The sequence below is a fragment of the Solanum dulcamara genome, chromosome 3 (assembly GCF_947179165.1).
Source record: "Solanum dulcamara chromosome 3, daSolDulc1.2, whole genome shotgun sequence".
NCBI lineage: Eukaryota > Viridiplantae > Streptophyta > Magnoliopsida > Solanales > Solanaceae > Solanum > Solanum dulcamara.
In genome coordinates, this window is record NC_077239.1 from 67,619,824 (window position 1) to 67,638,195 (window position 18,372).

Here is an 18,372-nt window from a genome sequence, read left to right on the forward strand (position 1 = left end):
ACGCAATATTAAAATTATATTTAATTATATTCAATTAAAAGCGACGGACTTCGTCGTTATGTTTATTTTATAATTAACTTTTAAATATATTTAAAAAATCCGCCAAAAATAGCGACGGACATATAGTCTTCGTCCGTCGCTATTTATAAAAAAAATATTTTTTACAAAAAAAAAAGTGACGGACTGCATCTCAAATTCCGTTGCTTTTTTGAGCAATGCAGTCCGTCGCTTTTTTTCATCGTTTTTTACAAGTTTTTTAGTATTGCTAATATCTCATCATGGTAATATAGAGTGATGCAAAAGTAAATATTTCAAGTCATATAGTGTATCTCGAGTATCAGCTAAGTCTCAACCTAGATTTTATAGTAACGTGTCATTTGTCCTACCCTTCAATCCTATCAATACACCCAATCCATAAGCTTTGTACAATAAACTAACTCACAATCCAAATCTAAAAAGTAAGTCATAACATGTCTTAAATGTCGAGCAAATGCACAACGAACCCTCATACGACCTTTTCTCTTTATGAATCATCTCTAAAAGCTCTCAGCTTATCAAAATTATACTCTAAGTGAATATATGAGTCTATTGACGCTCATATTGCAATATAAAAAATTGAGTAAAAAAAATTATTCCAAGCCCCCAAGGTCAAAAGTAAAATTTATTTTCAAATTAGTTTACCCATTATATAAGGATCTTAAATATAAAATTATCAAAAATGGAGTTCGAATTGACCCTCAAATCATCAAAAAGGGATTTCACAACTTTAGTATAAAATCCTCAATTTCCAATACACAAACTCTGATTGAATAACAAAACAAATAATATATTAGTAGAAAAATATGAAATATGGAGTTAGATTTTCATCCCTCCCCCCCCCCCTTTGATGAATTCACGAAGTAGCTTAAAACATTACCTTAGTCCGAGCTTAAAATCTCAAAAAATCAAAATAAAAAGTTTAAATTTAAATTGGGAATTTAATTCTCCCCTGGTCCCGAGTGTTCTTCGTGAACGCGAGCTAATGACCTGATTCGACCTAGATCCTTACGTTCCTGACACTGATCCTATGAACGTAATGAACAAATGTGACCCGACCCCAACCTGCTGAGAAACCTCCTTTGCAAACACGAACCAACTCCTTCCCTTCTTTACGAATGCGTAGATGTCTCACAAATGCAAAGAAGGATATCTCAGCACCAAATGACAACAACATTAACAATACCTCCAAATTTGTATTTGACCCTCGAAAAATTACTCAGAACTTCCCAGACACAAATTAATAGTGAAAATTCATCGTAAATCCATATTTTGGTTCTGTTAGGATAATCAAATCATTATTTTGAGGTCTTCTTGACCAAATGTTGACTATGGTCAACTCTAGACTTTAAGAAAGCTAGAATTGAATTCAAGAATCCAAATGTAAGACCCGAAAGTTGAAAAGCCAACCGAAGAAAAAATATTGCAGAAAATGATTTGGTGTCAGTTCTCACAAGCTACCTACGGATCATAGAAAGTCCTACAAATCGTAAGAAGATCTCGTAGAAACGACACTAGGGTTGGAAAATTTAAACAGTGTGGGATTGAGTTATGGATAAATTTTATGCACCGTACAAGGTCCTACGTTCCGTAGAAGGGAATCATAGGAGGGCCTTAATGAAAGGAAAAATTTTCTAAGTGTTAACTCACCCCACGAGAGGGTCCTACGGACCATAGAATTTTCTATGATCCATAGGTTTGACTCGTATGAGAGATTCAGAGACATTATTTTTTAGATTTTGAAAAGTTGACAAGATGAGAAGGGTCTATGACCTGTAAGACTTTCGATGATCCGTACACTTGGTTGTAGGATCAATATACAATTCCAGTAGCTACTATTTTGATGTACATATTTCACAGATGGGTCCTATGACCTGTAGAACTATCTAGAAGCCATAGGAGGAAGATCATGGAGCCTAAGGATGATTTTAGTTTTGAGGTATGGGTTTCTACGAGGGTTGGTTGATGGATCATACAAGGACCTACGACCCGTAGGTCTTAGTTGTAGGTCCCCCGATAGATTTAAGTTAGGGGTATATTTAGACTTTTTTCACTCATTTAACTCCTAAATTGTATCATTTTGGACTATTTTGGACAACCTATAACTACCCAAACCCTTCAAACAAACTTCACTCTCTCTTATTCACCTAAATTTCATCTAACACATCAAGTTTTCACCCAAGGCTTCTTTTCCAAATTCAATTCTAGGGTTTCCAAGTTCAAAACTTTCAATCTTAGTTGCATTAGGGATTTGATATTCAGGTATGTGGAAATTCTCCAATGAATTCCATTCATCCATTGGGTCTCAAAAGAACTCAATTATCTAATCTCAATTTCACCCAATTCTATGAGGGTTTATGTCAATTCTCCCTGGGTCTTTTCTATGTTGATCCATTGAGTTATTTCACTTTATTATGCATGAATTTACTTTACTACATGATTTCCAATTGATTTCACACATTATGACAAAGATTTTCAAAGATGAACTATGAATTATGCTGATGATTTTTATGAAGGTTTTATGAATGTTTTATGAAAGCTATAAATAATGCTTCAATTATGTATCAATGAATTGTGAAAGGTTTTCTCGCAATATAAATAAAGTCATGATTTAAATGCTTAGAAAGGTATGTGTTTATATGAGCAATGTTATAAAATCATGATTTAAGGAGCTACTCTTATGATAATTTATGAATATGGATTGGTATATGATCATTGACTTTCCTTGTGATATGTTTTACCTATTCCGTTGGGATTTGACTTAACACCGAGAGGACTTTGAGGTGGAGGCTTGGCAAGGGAGTCTCTCGTAGCAATCTCTAGTCCCCAAACTACGTTGCAATCGTAGGTTATCTTAAATGACTTAGTTAGTGGATTCACATATAGCTTATGATGTTATGATATTGAGTCTACCTTGGCAAGTAGTCTCTTCTTTTTCGGATTAGGAGTTACACCGGACTCCATGTTATAGCTCACATGATTTTTAGTGTCGATTACAGTCCACATCCCACAAAATGACCATGTTTTCTTATAAGCTCTCAAATGATTCTATATGACGCATGGACTTTATTATATGTTTTCATGTTTTACTTCATACTTTTCAAGTTAATTGGTCATGCATCACATGTTCATATCTATTATGCTTGTTTATTCATGTTATGCATATTTCTTATATGCTTAGTATAGTTCATGCACTAACACATACATTTGCCTAATCCCGTTACTCCACATGGTTAGTTTTGGATTTCCACTTGATATTGCTAGATTTGGTGAGACCTGATGTTTCGAGGGTGAGCCTCTATGTCTTTTCTTATGTTCAGACTATTTTACTTTCATGGTTTGAGTGAGCTAGGACTTGTCCTACGCCCCCCATCTAGTTTAGTAGAGGCATATTTAGACTAGAAGAGTATGTTTAAGTCATTTGGCTGCTATGTTTGAATTATCCTATATTCGAGATCCTATGTTTTGCGACTATTTTTTGCTTTAAAATTTACTCTTAAATTCTAGTATGTTTTATCATGATATGTATGTTAAGAGGCTTGATTGGAGTCCTTCGAAATTCTAAGTTTCGTGTCACATCTAGGGTCTACCTTAGGTTGTGATAAACTTAGTATCAGAGCACAAGATTTGAGTGTCCTAGTTTGTCTGACATGCTGCGTCAAGTAGATTCTTATTGATGGGTGTGAAGTGTGCCACATCTATGAATAAGAGGCTATGAGGTGTTTAGCAAATTTCACTTCTTTCATCACTCTTAAGTAGTGAGATAGAGTTTCACTCTCTAAGTTTTTCTTCTAACTCTTGTTTTATGCGATTAAAGAATCATGTATGCAGGAAAAGCTCCCATAAAAAGGAATGTTTAAGAGGATCAATAATCTCCAAATGATCTTGTAACACCCCTCAAAAATTTTCCCTAAGATTCGGACCCTTCTTATATACGGGTATGGTCGAACTCGAGTATTGAAGAGTGTATGCATGAGCTAGGATGAGTCCCTGAGAAATTGAAGGAGGTTGGAGGTGATGTGGAGTCACAAACGCCCTAAGACCAAATTAGATCCAAAAGATTCGTCGTGGCTAAGTCTTGGGATGAGTTTGTATAAGGAGTCGACTTCTAATGACCCTATCTTTTGAAAAATGACAATCTGGGTGGCCCACGACCTATCAAATTAAAGGTTGTTGAGTCTTCTTTCCAACGCCACCAAGAATGTAAATTTTGGAGTTCGGAGTCAAAAGATATGACGATCCTAAGACAAATTGTCACGGCAGGGATTTTAGGCCTGGGTTGAAATTCTGGAAAAAGGCTTGGCGCCCCAGTGGCGCGATGCGCCACTATCGCGCCAGAAACATGTCTCAATAGTTTGGTCCCTGGCGCGGCACGCCACTACGAGATATGCAAGGTTTTTCAATCCAAATTTCCAGAACCTAGAAAATATGGCCTTGGCGCTGTAAGGGCTCGACGCGCCACTATCACGCCAAGAATGTGCCTCTGTAGTTTGGTCCTTGGCGTGGTGCGCTACTAAAAGATGTGCAGGTTTTTAGGCGTAATTGATCTGGCGCTGCAATGGCGCGATGCGCCACTATCGCGCCAGGAGCATTTTAGCCTATTTTCAGAACTTTTGAGAAGGGGAAATTTGGAAATTCACCCAAATTATATATGTATCACCCTTGATCATTTTGGGATCATAATTTCCAGCTCTTTCTCTCTCTCTAAAATCCCTAAGAGCCTCTCTCTCTCTCTTCTTCTTCTTCTCCATTTCCAACAAGAAGTGTTCCAAGAGTTTCAAGATTCGAGTTCTCCATTGAAGACCCAACATCAATGTTTTCTTCAAGTCTTCACTAAGATATGTAAGGCTATCCAAAACATGGGTTGAGTCCACCCATGTGCCCTATACCTTCTTTGAGGATAAATGTCCATAGAAATGGAGTTTCTTGCTAGGGTTGTGTTCAAATGAGTTTTGTTATCTATTAAAGTGATTCTTGTTATGTTGATGAGGTTGAGTCAAAAAACTTCTAAAAGAGAGCCTTTATGTGAATATGAATTGATGAGGAAGAGTTGTTAAATATACTTTATTGATTCTCTTGACTATGTAGATTATGATAAATGATGTTGTTTTCTTAAAAGTGTTGCTTAGCTTGAATTGTTAATTTAAAGCCTTGAGGTTGTGTTGAGTCTTAAAGATTGATTAAACAAATAGAGGAAATGGTTGGTGATGTTTGAGAGTTGTTGTAAATGTGCATTTAATTTCACTCTTAAAAAACATGATTTGGAGATGATTGATTGTGCTAGAGTTGATGAGTTGACAAGGTTTAAATGAGACTTGTCGATATGATTTGATTGAGTTGATTGGATGGAGTTTTATGAGCATTGAGTCTTGGTAGGAGTATCGAGCACCGAATTGGGTAAGAGTAAAGTCCATACTCGAACCCAATAACTATGTCGCCAAATGTAGGAGGGGATTGAACCATTAAAGTCGGATGCTTCCCCAAAATGTTTGTCCTGACATTATAGGACTTGGTTGGATTAGATCCATGATTGGTTGACTCGTTCATGCCCTAGCAAAGCATGAACAGACGCGGCAACAACGTCGGCTTGTTGTACTGTCACTGGCTCATAAGTGATGGTTATCGGGTAAGAGAAACTCTCACATAAGTCTTGATAGTACTCTGAGTTGGATTGAGTTGAATGGTATGCGATTGGTCCTATCTAAACCGTATTCTTGTTTAGACCTAGGACATTTGATTGAGTTGCTATTCCTTTTGAGTTGAGTTCCGATGGATTTGATGTTCCCTTTAAGTCGCTTCATTCGGCCATTTTACATACCAGTACATTCCACGTACTGATGTCATTTGGCCTGCATCATTTCATGATGCAGAGATAGGTACCAGAGATCATCAACCGGCGCTCCGTTGAAGATCCACATCCACTCCCAGTTAGCGGTGAGTCCTCCTAGTTTCGGAGGATGTTGAGTTCTTCTTGTATAGTTTTGATGTCACTTACTTTATTTTTATTTTGGTAGCCATGGGCTTGTCATGGGCACCTTCTAGATTGTAGATAGAGGCTTCATAGACCGGAGTGTAGAAATGTTGGATTGTTCTTTTGAGCAACCTTTTTAAAATTGTTGTCGAGTCGACGATTGTTTATCCTTGGCCTTAATTTATGAACAGTATGTCATTAATTGAGTTTTCTGCTAAGAGAATATGATTGAATGAATGTGTGACCGGACCAGGTGGTTCTCTCGGAGGTCAGAAATGGACTTCGAGTGCCGGCCACGCCTGCAGAACAGATTGAAGAGGAGAAAGCTAGAGAGTCCACGAGGGTTCGAACTAATAATGGTGATTATTCTCATTTGAGGTCGGGTGGTGATTCTTCTCATAGGTCCAGTGGGAATGAAATATCTCAATTTCGGCAAAAGTTCTCCAGCCCAAATTCGTCCAATGCTTCGGGTTAAAGGTTCGACAAGAATAGGGTATCTAATCCTAAACCTCAAAAAGGTGGTTTTAGTTGATCTTCTATCCCCACTTACCAAAGTGTGGCAAGATACATATGGAAAAGCGCTTAGCTGGTACCGATGCTTGTTTTGATTATGGAAAGACGAACTATAAGGTTGCAGGTTGCCCTTCGATTTTTGGCAAGGATAGACATGGTCGACAGATTCAACCTAGTGCTTCTACTGGTTCTGGTGGTCAGCGCTAAAACAAATTCTATGGTCTTTAGGCTCAACAGGATGTAGAGGATTCCCTCGATATGGTGATTGATATTTTACGGTTCTTTCAGTTTTATGTTTAACTATTATTAGATGTGGGTGTCACTCTATCTTTTATTACTCCTTATCTATGCATTATTAGATCTGGTGTTACTCTATCTTTTGTTACTCATTATCTTGCCATGAAATTTGATATTAGTCACGAAATTTTGTTAGAGCCTTTTTCAGTCTATACTTCTATTGACGGTTCAATTCTGGCTAAAAGAGTCTATAGAAATTGCCCGATTACGATTTTTCATAAAATCACTTCAGTTGACTTAGTAGAACTTGATATGACCGACTTTGATGTTATTCTTGGTATGGATTGACTTCATGAATGTTACACTTCTATTGATTGTAGAACTTGAGTGGTTAAGTTTCCTAATGAGCCAGTCCTGGAGTAGAAAGGTAGTAACTCTGTGCTTAAGGTTCAATTCATCTTGTGCCTTAAAAATTTAAAAATGATTTCTAAAGGTTGTATTTATCATCTTGTACGAGTTTAGGGATACGAATTTCGAAGCTCCCACTCCTGAGTTAGTTTCGGTGGTTAATGAGTTTTCAAAAGTATTTTCTAGTGATCTTCCGGGTATCCCTTTCAACTTCGGTATTGATCTTCTTCCTGATATCCAGCCTAGTTTTATCCCTTCTCATAGAACAACTCTAGCGGAACTTAAAGAGTTAAAGGATTTGTTGGATAGGAGTTTCATTAGATCAAGTATCTCTCCATAGGGTGCTCATTTCTCTTTATTTAAAAGAAGGATGGTTCCCTTTGCATGTATATAGAGTATCGACAATTGAACAAGGTCATAATCAAGAATAAGTATCACATTTTAAGGATTGATGACTTATTTGATCAACTTCAAGGTACAAGTTATTTCTCAAAAATCGATATTCGATTGGGTTATCATCAACTTCGAGTGAGAGAATGTGACATTTTGAAGACGTTCTTTAAAACTCGGTATGATCACTTTCAATTTTTGGTTATTTCTTTTAGACTAACAAGTGCTCCTTCAGCTTTTATGGATTTGATGAACAGGATGTTCAAGCAATATTTATATATGTTCGTTATTGTGTTCATCGATGATATTTTGATCTATTCTCGGAGTGAGGATGAACATGCCAATCATTTGATGATTTTCTTGCAAGTTCTTAAGGATCGTCAACTATTTGCTAAGTTTTGCAAGTGTGAGTTTTGGTTGAGGACGGTTGCGTTCCTTGGCCATATTGTCTCCGGTGATGTTATTCAAGTTGATCCTTAGAAGACCGAGGCAGTAAAGAATTGACCTAAACCTTTATCTCTTTCCGACAATCGAAGTTTCTTGGGCTTAACAGTTCTTATAGATGGTTTGTGAAAGGATTCTCTTCAATTGCATCGCTCTTGACTACTTTGACTCAAAAGCAGGTGAAATTTCAATGGTCCAAGGCATGTGAAAAGAGCTTGCAAGAGTTGAAAGATCGATTTATTTCTGCTCCAGTGTTAACTTTACTGGAAGGATCTGATGGCTTTATGGTGTATTGTGATGCTTCGATAATTGGACTCGTATGTATTTTGATGCAAAATGGTAAGGTGATAGCATATGCTTCTAGCAGGCAACTCAAGGTGCATGAAAAGAACTATTCAACCCATGTTGCCGACGGTTGTGTTTGCCTTGAAGATTTGAAGGCACTATCTCTATGGTGTCCATGTGGATGTATTCAGCGACCATAAGAGTTTGCAATATGTGTTCAACCAAAAGAACCTGAACCTTCGACAAAGAAGATGGCCGAGTTGTTGAACGATTATGATATGAGTGTGTTGTTCAACCAAAAGGACTTGAACGATTCGACATAGGCTAATTTGGCATAGCAAGTTGTCAAGTGTCATGCGTGTGCTTAGTAAAAAATTAAGAACGTGACAAACGGCTATCTTTATGTAAAAATTACTTGGGAATAAACAAAAATGCAATAGTGAAAAATATAATTTAAATTTTATCCTTAAATATCTTTTTTAATGAATGAATGTGTGTTGACTCACAAATTTACTTTAATATGAAATGGAGGGAGTACATATTTGTTCATAATAATTATGTTCATTTATCTAAGAGTATATGTGTCTTAAGAAATTTGTTTTATCCAGTTAGTACTAAAACAATTCTCACGACTGGATTATATTCAATACATTCCTAACATACTATCACAAGAAGCTAGAACATGACCATTCGTATAATCAAGATTAATTGTATTTAATCTTTATGTTATATATAACCGTATCGGTAAAATGTCAATTTTCATATCAAATTTTATAATTATAAAAATCAATGATTTTTTATTTTTTGATGTATAAGTTATATTCTTTACGAAAAAAAAGGGGTAAAGAAATATTCTTTAATTATGCAAAATTGAACAAAAATGTTCTTCCTTAATAATTGATTTTAAAAAAGATGGTTGTTTGTTAATCGTTTGACCAAAACAAACTCCCTTATTATTACTTAGTTGGGTAAAAAATAATTTTTTCCTCATAAACATATTTGTTTCTTTTATTTTTAATCATTTTTTTCTAATAAAAATATTAATTTTTTTAATAAAAATCTTTCTTATGTATTTTCTTTTAAAATCTCTTTTAACTAATAAAAAGGCAGAAAATAATCTTTTTTCTTCTTAATCTAGTTTTCTCGATTCATATAGAATAATCTCATATGCTTTTAACTGATAATATAAGTCATATATAAAAAATTATACTTTTTATAATTAATTTTCCATTAGATAATATAGCATTCTTATTCTTAATAAAATGAAAAATATTTTTTTCTTAATCTTTTTTTTAATTGAAGAAGGATAAGGATTTACTAATATAATCCTTGATTTTAAACTTAAGATATAACAATCATAATGTCATAAAACACAAAAGTTATTACATTTCTTTAAATCACAAAATATCTTTAAAATATCATTGATTGAGTTATTATGAATCACTTTTTTCATTTTACTTTAAAACCAAAAAATATATTAACAAATGTTTATTTGTATTCAATTATGAAAAGATTAAGAAATAAAAGTATTTCCTATTTTATTAACAAAAATGATTTTATTATTATCTAAATAAAAATTAACAATCAATTCATATTTATATATGACCTATATTATTAATTAAATAATACATGAAATTATTTTATTTTATTTGATAAAATTAGAGAAAAAAAGAAAAAAAAATACTTTCCACCTATGTAAAGAGATTTCAATTTTCAAATTTTGTGATGTTACGTACTAAATATGAGAAAGTTTTGAAGTATTAATTAGCTGGTTAAATCACACTTGTATCTCCTACTATAAATAAATGACAAGATGAGAAACAGAAAAAGAAAACCAACCTGAAAACACTGTGCTGTAGATACCTTGTTAATGGAAAACTCTCTCATCAGATTAAAACAAAAAAACGTTTTGTATTGTTCTGAGAAGGATGAAGCCACCTAAACTCAGCATGCATGAGTGTTAACTTTATTAGGTGTAAGGCAGCATGCTTTGATAGACATGCAAAGCGCAAGATGGCAGATTTTCAATTGTAATGTGTCAATCCTTTGCTTACCTCTCCCTCCTATAAATACCATCACTTCCCACTCGCCACTTCCCATCAGCAAGCAACAGATTTAATTACATTTCTCCTCTTCTTCTCTTCCTTCCTTATATACAACAAAATAATAATCAATCAATCATGGGTTTTAGTTGGCTTTGTCTCTCTTTAAGTTTCCTTGTTGTGTTTCATTGTACCTTTGCTCAGCAGAGATACCAACAGCAACAAGGTCAGTGTCAGCTTAATAGACTTAACCCTCAGGAACCCACTGTTCGCATTCAAGCTGAAGCAGGGGTCACTGAGTTGTGGGACCAAAATAACCAGCAGTTCCAATGTGCTGGTGTTTCTCTCATTAGACATGTTATCCAGTCCAGAGGCTTGCTGTTGCCTTCTTACCTTAATACTCCCCTCCTTGCCTATGTTGAACGAGGTACTTCTTTCCTTCTCTTTTTTTTTTTTTGATTTCTCATTTACTTAATTAATTGATTGTAACTAATTAATGTTTAGGTAGGGGATTTTTTGGGATCATGAATTCTGGATGCCCTGAAACTTTCCAGTCATCACAGCAATTTCAGCAAGGTGAAAGGGGTTCAGGATCAAGATTCCAAGATCGTCATCAGAAGATTGGACAGTTCAGACAGGGTGACATTATTGCCTTCCCTGCTGGAGCTGCTCACTGGGCCTATAATGAAGGAAATGAGGAGCTTGTTCTTGTTTGTTTAGAGGACAGCGGTAACAGTGCCAACCAGCTCGATCAAAATTCAAGGGTACTTAGAAACTAAAAAGATCTTACTAGATTTAAGTAAGTATTGATTGATAATAAATCTGAATGATTTTGATTATTCGCAGAGATTCTTCATAGCTGGAAACCCACAACAAGGAGAACAACAACAAGGACAACAAGGAGGAGCCCACAGCTTGCGCAAGGAGCAATTCCAATCTGGAAATGTGTTTAGAGGCTTTGAATTAGACTTGTTGATGGAGGCATTCGGCGTAAGCAGGGAGACAGCAAGGAAGCTTCAGGGACAGGAGGACCAGAGAGGCCACATTGTCAACATTGATCAAGGGCTTAGAGTTGTGAGACCACCATACTCACAAGAACAAGAGGAGCGTGAGGAGAGACAACAGCAAGGACAATACGGTCCTAGCATGAACGGAATTGAAGAAACCATCTGCTCCGCTAAACTCAGGCAGAACATCGACAACCCCGCTCGTGCTGATTTCTACAATCCTCAGGCCGGCCGCTTCACCACTGTCAACAGCTTCACTCTGCCCATCCTCAGCTTCCTCCGCCTCAGCGCTGCCAGAGGAGTTCTCTACAGAGTAAGCCACAAATTGCTACACTCTCTCTCTCTCTCTCTCTCTCAGCTTCTTCAATTTGTTTGCCTGATTTTGACTTAATACGAATTTAACGTGCAGAATTCCATCATGGCACCACTCTGGGTGAAGAATGCACACAGCATAATCTATGTAACAAAGGGAGAAGCAAGGATGCAGATAGTTGATCACAGAGGACAAGCAGTGCTAAATGATAGAGTGAGACAGGGACAAGTTGTGATAGTACCACAGAACTACGCGGTGGTGAAACACACCGAAAACGATGTCTTTGAGTGGGTAGCATTCAACACCAATGACAATGCCATGATCAACACACTCAGTGGCCGCACTTCTGCTATTCGAGGAATGCCTGTGGATGTGATTGCCAATTCTTACCAGATTTCAAGGGAAGAGGCAAGGAGGCTCAAGTTTAACAGGGAGGAAACTCTAATTTTCAGTTCTTCAGGAAGATCTCGCCAATATGAGACAGTTGCTTCTGCTTAATTACAATGTTTTTGCTTGCTTTTTTTCCCTATGTAATAAGCTAAGCTAAAAGAGTACTTAATAAAACAGAGGACCTTATGCGGTCATCTTTCTAATGATGTAATGGCAACTGTTATGTACATGTTAAAGCGGCAAGTTCTTGTACTTTGGCATATAAAAGGAGAACTGCGTAGCTTTTGCCTTCTTCTTTTTTTTTTTTTGAGCTAATTTGGACTGCCTTTCTGTTTTCGACTGCCTTAGTTTAATATGTTCACAACGAGATGGATATTAATAACAATGGTATAATTCACAGTTTATAGCATCTAACTTTAGAAAAAAAATTGAAGTCATACTAATATATATGGTGCGGATTTCATTCTTTTGCCAAGACAGTCTGAATGAAAAAAGTGTTAATCTGGAATATGCAGCAGTGTTATACTTATACCCCTAACATGGAGTTGAAAAAGTCAGCTGGATGGTTAGATGATTTACATGGAATTGAGAAAATCAGCTGGAGCCTGGCTTGCTTGATTAATTCTTAGATCAGAGTACACAATGAACTAAATAGTTGCAGACCTATTGAATAAGCCAACTCACAAAAATGTGTTTATTAAGCATGCTAGATCTCAAGGACTACATTGACTTGTATTTTCGTTGACTAGTCTATAGGCACGTGTAGCCCTGTTTGATATTATATTTTGCTATCTAAAAATAACATTTTTCCACTGCATAAATTTTTTATTAGAAATATTTAGGAGTTATAAAATAGAATCAATTTTGTTTTTTAGGACTTTTGTACATGTCTTTTCTATATGAATCTTTGTCATTGTAGTTGGATGAATCTCCATTTTTAGAAGAAATGATATCTCCAAGGCAAATGTGAAAGTTTTAATTTAGAAGACTGGACAAATGTTATCAATTTTTTTTATTAACATTATATTACTCGTAAAAAAATATTAGCTTTAGAAAAGTACGTTGGAGCAATATTAACTAATTTATTTATTTATTTTTCAAGATCAATTGATTATCGACTTGTAAAAAGATGACTAATACACTCTTTGATGATCATTCTTTTCGTCTTCTCCATAATCTTTAAATTCTTTAATTTTTAAGCAAATTCATATTGATTCAATTATCTTTATTCATTATTTTATACTCTCACTTTAAAGTGTGTATGTTTCTACCTCTTTTTATTTTGTGGTTGGGATAGTAAATTGATCTTGAAGTAAAGGTTAGCTTCAATTTTAATGTTGGACTCGTATGATTAATTTTTCTAAAATCTATAAATCAACTTATCATATAACTTCTTAAATGTGATCATTCTTTTGGATTTAAAAATAATGAATTATTGTTAGGAAGACTATTTGCCTTCTTAGTATAGGACTATTGGTGAAGTGAAATTTTTTAACCACTAACTAATAATCTCTTTTACAGAATGTGTTATATTCACATTCAATTTCAATTATGTTTTCCTCTTTCATATCTAGACCAAAAAATAAATTTTAATGTTGTTCATATTTGACTTCCAACTACTCCTTTATATTAAATTAAATTAGCTCATTTGTTAGAATATGTCTTTTCTAGAGATTTTTTCAGTTTCCTTTGCTAGATGAAGCGTTAGTTATCCTTTTTATCTCGAAAGCTAGGAGACTAAAGCAAAACATAATTTCAATAACTCATGTCAAACTAAAGCTATCAAAGAGGTTCTACTTTGTAGAATAGTACACATGCATTTAACTTATTAAAATTTTTCGGTGCATATATACAGTAAGTTCAATAGAAAAGATCACACATGATGAGACAATTATAAAAAGAGATTATTTTGATTTAAAAGGTGAGGAAGCTTTAGGGCATTACTGATTAGTACACAATCAAATTTATTAAAAATTATTCATGTAAAAAAATTGCAAAAATTGTTAGAAAGACATGCCGCATACCTCATTTGTATTGGCGCAGTTTCTACTAAAGTTCTATTCAACTGTCTGCAAAAGCATCACGTCTTCTTTACATCTGAAATTAAAAAATTACCTCATAAGTACTTGATAAAACAAAATTTTAGCAATATGTTTTCATGTGAGAGATCAAACACTTAAACATCAATTAAAGAATATAATTTATAGGATAAGCAAAAAATCAAGGAACTAAATGAAAAGAAATGCTAGAAAGAACATATAATTAGAGCTTTATGCTCTCTAAACCAAATTCAAATGCACAGTATTACCATTAGAAGAAAACGTGTAAGAGAAATATGTATCTGAGGAATCAAAAAAATATGGATAGTTAGAAATATAAGATATGTATTCTTTTAGAAGATTATTATTAATGAATAATTGTCTTTTCATTTGCTTTCATATTTAGAATTGAATTTATTGTGGAAATTATGATGCTGAAAAGAGTATAATGGTGATAGTAATTGAAGAGAGATATGTAGGTTATAGTTTTTGTACAAAAACGTTACTACAACTTATAGGTAAAGTATTTTCTTGAAGAGATAAAAGGTCGTTCAACTTTTATAATTAAGAAAGTTGAAAGCCATTTTCATAATCCAACTTTAAACTTAGCACCTTCCTACTTTTAATATAACTAGTGTCTATGAACGTGGCTTGCACGTTACTTCCTATCAATTATCATACAAAAAAAACTCCGATGACTAATTCTAAGTCCTATCCCGCATCCGACACCTGAATCAGGACTAAACTTTCGAACCAAGACTCGACTCTGAGTCCTGACCCAAGACCCAATCTAACACTTGTCCCAAGACTCGATCCGAGATCCGACTTCTAACTAGAGATTCGATCCTGCATTCGACCTTCGATCCGACTCAAAACTCAGCCACGACATTCAACCTTAACACCTGACACCCGACACTGATCTAGGACCTAACTTCTGATACCAACTTCCGACTTAGGACCTAATCCAAATTCAAGATCGGGATCCCATTTTCAACCTGAGATTCGACCTTTCACCCAATTTTTGAACCAGAATTTGACCCCACTCGACCCTGACATCCGGCATGAGATCCAACCTCGACTTCCTATTCCTGACCCGGCCTGACTTTCAACCCGAATATCCAACACAGACATAAGATCTTGAACCTGACTTGCGAATAGAGATCTGACTCTAACACCTGACCCCAACTTCTGATCTAGGATTCGATCCCAACTTTAGACCTAGGACCCGACCCCAACTTTTAATTCGGGATTCGACTTTTGAATCAGGACCCGAGCACGAGATCTGACTTTTGAATCGAGATTCAATCCTGACATTCGACCCCGACAATCGATAAAGACCCACATCAATACTTAACCTGAGATCCGACATTGACTCTCAATCTGAAACTCAACTCTGACACCCAACATGAAAATCCACCCTGACACCTATCTCGGGATCGAACCTTGACACCCCATCCAAACTCTTACCTCTATATCTAACTCGGGATCCGACGCTCAAATTGAGATCTGACCCCGATCCGACCCTAGATCCAGGAGTTAGGTCTCGAATCATCTTGAATTTAGGAAAAAAGATTAATGACGGAAGGTTGTATCTCATTTAATTGTTGATTGAACATTTTTCCCTATATTGAAAGACTCTAAAATAAAATTATCATTTACTATTTTTTAAAAATAATTGTTATTTAATTACTATGCAAATATGTAGGACTTTGAAATTAATTAAACTTATAACTATTAAATATTTACTCATTAAGGATGTAAAAATCATTCAATATTTAATGGATATTTTGATCAACCAATATTATAAAACGTGTAGAAATTTTTTATTCATAGTTTACTTGAAAAAAAATTAATGTTAAACTCCTAGTATTAATAAGATAATATGTATCCTACAATAAACTTAGTCCTAATAGAAAAATATTTTGTTTAGTCCTAGTACAAAATTACTTTTATACCTATAAGTAATTTCTTAGATAGAGGAAATTTTAACTTAAACGGACAAATTAGTAAATTAACTTTTAATGGATATTTTGGTCAACCAACATTTATATTCGCATTTTTATAATAACTAGTTTTTCGGCATGTGCGTTTGTACGTGTATGCCATGTTATGTAGTGTATTTTTTGTAATGTAATATCAATGTTACTAAAATATAATTTGGGGTAACTAACTATTTATCATTGAATAAAATATAAGTTTTTTTGTGAACGATTGCATCGTCGTATGATGGCATATTTTATTGAGGCTAAAATGATTGCATATTATCTAAACTTCTGAATATAGTATCTAAATTTACGAATATGAGTATGATGACATATTTTATTGAGGCTAAAATAATTGGATATTATCTAAACTTATGAATATATTATCTAAACTTACGAATATGAACAGTAATACGGATCAAAGAAATAGAAAAAAGTATGCCTCATAAACTTTGAACTCAAATAAACATTTCCCCTCCCCCCCAAACATGGTAGCAATCCAATTAAAGATTTTAATTCCAGTGGATCATCTCTAAATTTTAACTATTAACTAAAAACTCGCAAGAATAAATATGGAACCCATGAGTTGTATCATGTATGCCTCAGTGCACCTTTATACAGATTGTGGATTGAATTAATCAAAAAGGCAATAAATTTCGATAACCCCTTAAATTTGTCAGTGAATTTTATTTAAATACTTAAACTATGTCATGTCTATATTGAACACTTATGCACATAATGAACTGCTTTCACTAAACACGTTCAACTCATATTTTGAAAGAGGGTTCGGAACCTATTTAAGCCACAAAGAGATAAAAGTGACACAAATAAGCCACATTTTCAAAATGTAACTAAAATAGGCTTAGTGTACAATCTTATTCCATTTTATATAAAAAAAAATAACAGCAACCATTAAATGTGGACATCTAAATTTTAGTGTAAAACGAAACTTTTTCTTACACTTTATAAAGTGTAACTATTTCTTATACTTTATAAATGAAATTTCACTTTACCAAAAATCTTTCACTTTCCTTTTTCACACTCTCTTCAACCCTACAAATGGTCTCCAATCCAAAAGGATTGATCCCGCATCAAAAATCAAAGGTTCTTTCTGAAGATTCTTGAAAAATCTGAAGTCTGTAGCACAACCCAAAAAGTATTATATAAATAAGTACATGAATAAAATATAACATGTAGAAGATATACTAAATTGAGTATTTTCAGAAGAAGAAGAATTGAAAACCTAGAAAATTCATAATTTAAATATGTGAGGAAATCCCTCTATTTATAACCTACAAATGATAGTATGAACAAGTACTTATTGTGACTTATCACAAAAGTCACAATCCTTCAGAAAATTTTGGTCGTCGTGGAGCTAGGGTAGTGGATGAAGGCCCCGTAGTATGAATCTAAACAAAAAGGAACAGACAGCTAGTTAATGTAAGTCTATTTGTCTATCTAGGGGCTTCCGCTGAAGCCATTAAATAGAAAGCATGACTTATATTAATACGAGTATAAATATATAATTGTGTTAAAATATATAATTATTTCTTAAGCAGTTATATCGTGATGCGCATTTATAACTTTCACATGTTATGCCTACCGCTCTACAAATTACTACAATCTACCACAACAAGTTGTTAATTGTCGCAATCTAAATCCTTGAGTAATGATGGCACCTATTATGACCCATCAGTAGACAAGTCAATCCATATCCCGGCATTTACTGGGGACCGCGATGTCACACAGGTTTATTTTTTTGGGTTGTGCTACGGACCTCTGTTTTTTTGAGAATCTTCAAAAAGAACCTTCAATTTTTTGATGTGGGGTCGATCCTTTCGGATTGGGAACCATTTGTAGGGTTGAAAAGAGTGTGAAAAAGGAAAGTGAAAGATTTTTGGTAAAATGAAATTTCATTTATAAAGTGTAAGAAATAGTTACACTTTATAAGTGTCAGAAATAGTTACATTTTATAAAGTATAAGAAAAAATTAATAAAAGGACAAAAAAAATTGGATTTAGAAGGCTTGTTCAAAAGAAAAAAAGATTATAAAGTGTAAGAAAAAGTTTTGTTTTACACTAAAATTTAGACAAGCACAGTTAACGGCTACTGTTAAATTTTTTTTTACAAACGAAATAAAATTCTACACTAAGCCTATTTTAGTTACATTTTGAAAATGTGGCTTATTTGTGTCACTTTTATCTCTTTGTGGCTCAAATAGGTTCCGTACTCTTTGAAAGAAGATTTGTGTATTCCCAAAATGCTCATATTGCTTAAATACGTTGACCACTTAAATATGTAATTTTATTAAATTA

General features: G+C 34.3%; 1 protein-coding gene across 1 annotated transcript; it reads left to right on the top strand.

Annotated features, from left to right (window-relative positions):
• Window positions 1–10,453: 10,453 nt before the first annotated feature.
• LOC129882739 (11S globulin seed storage protein Jug r 4-like) lies at window positions 10,454–12,241 on the top strand. The gene is made up of 4 exons (XM_055957170.1): window positions 10,454–10,753; window positions 10,831–11,090; window positions 11,173–11,646; window positions 11,743–12,241. Exons 1-4 carry the CDS (start codon window positions 10,465–10,467, stop codon window positions 12,142–12,144), a joined length of 1,425 nt encoding a protein of 474 aa, XP_055813145.1. The 5' UTR covers window positions 10,454–10,464; the 3' UTR covers window positions 12,145–12,241.
• Window positions 12,242–18,372: the final 6,131 nt, after the last annotated feature.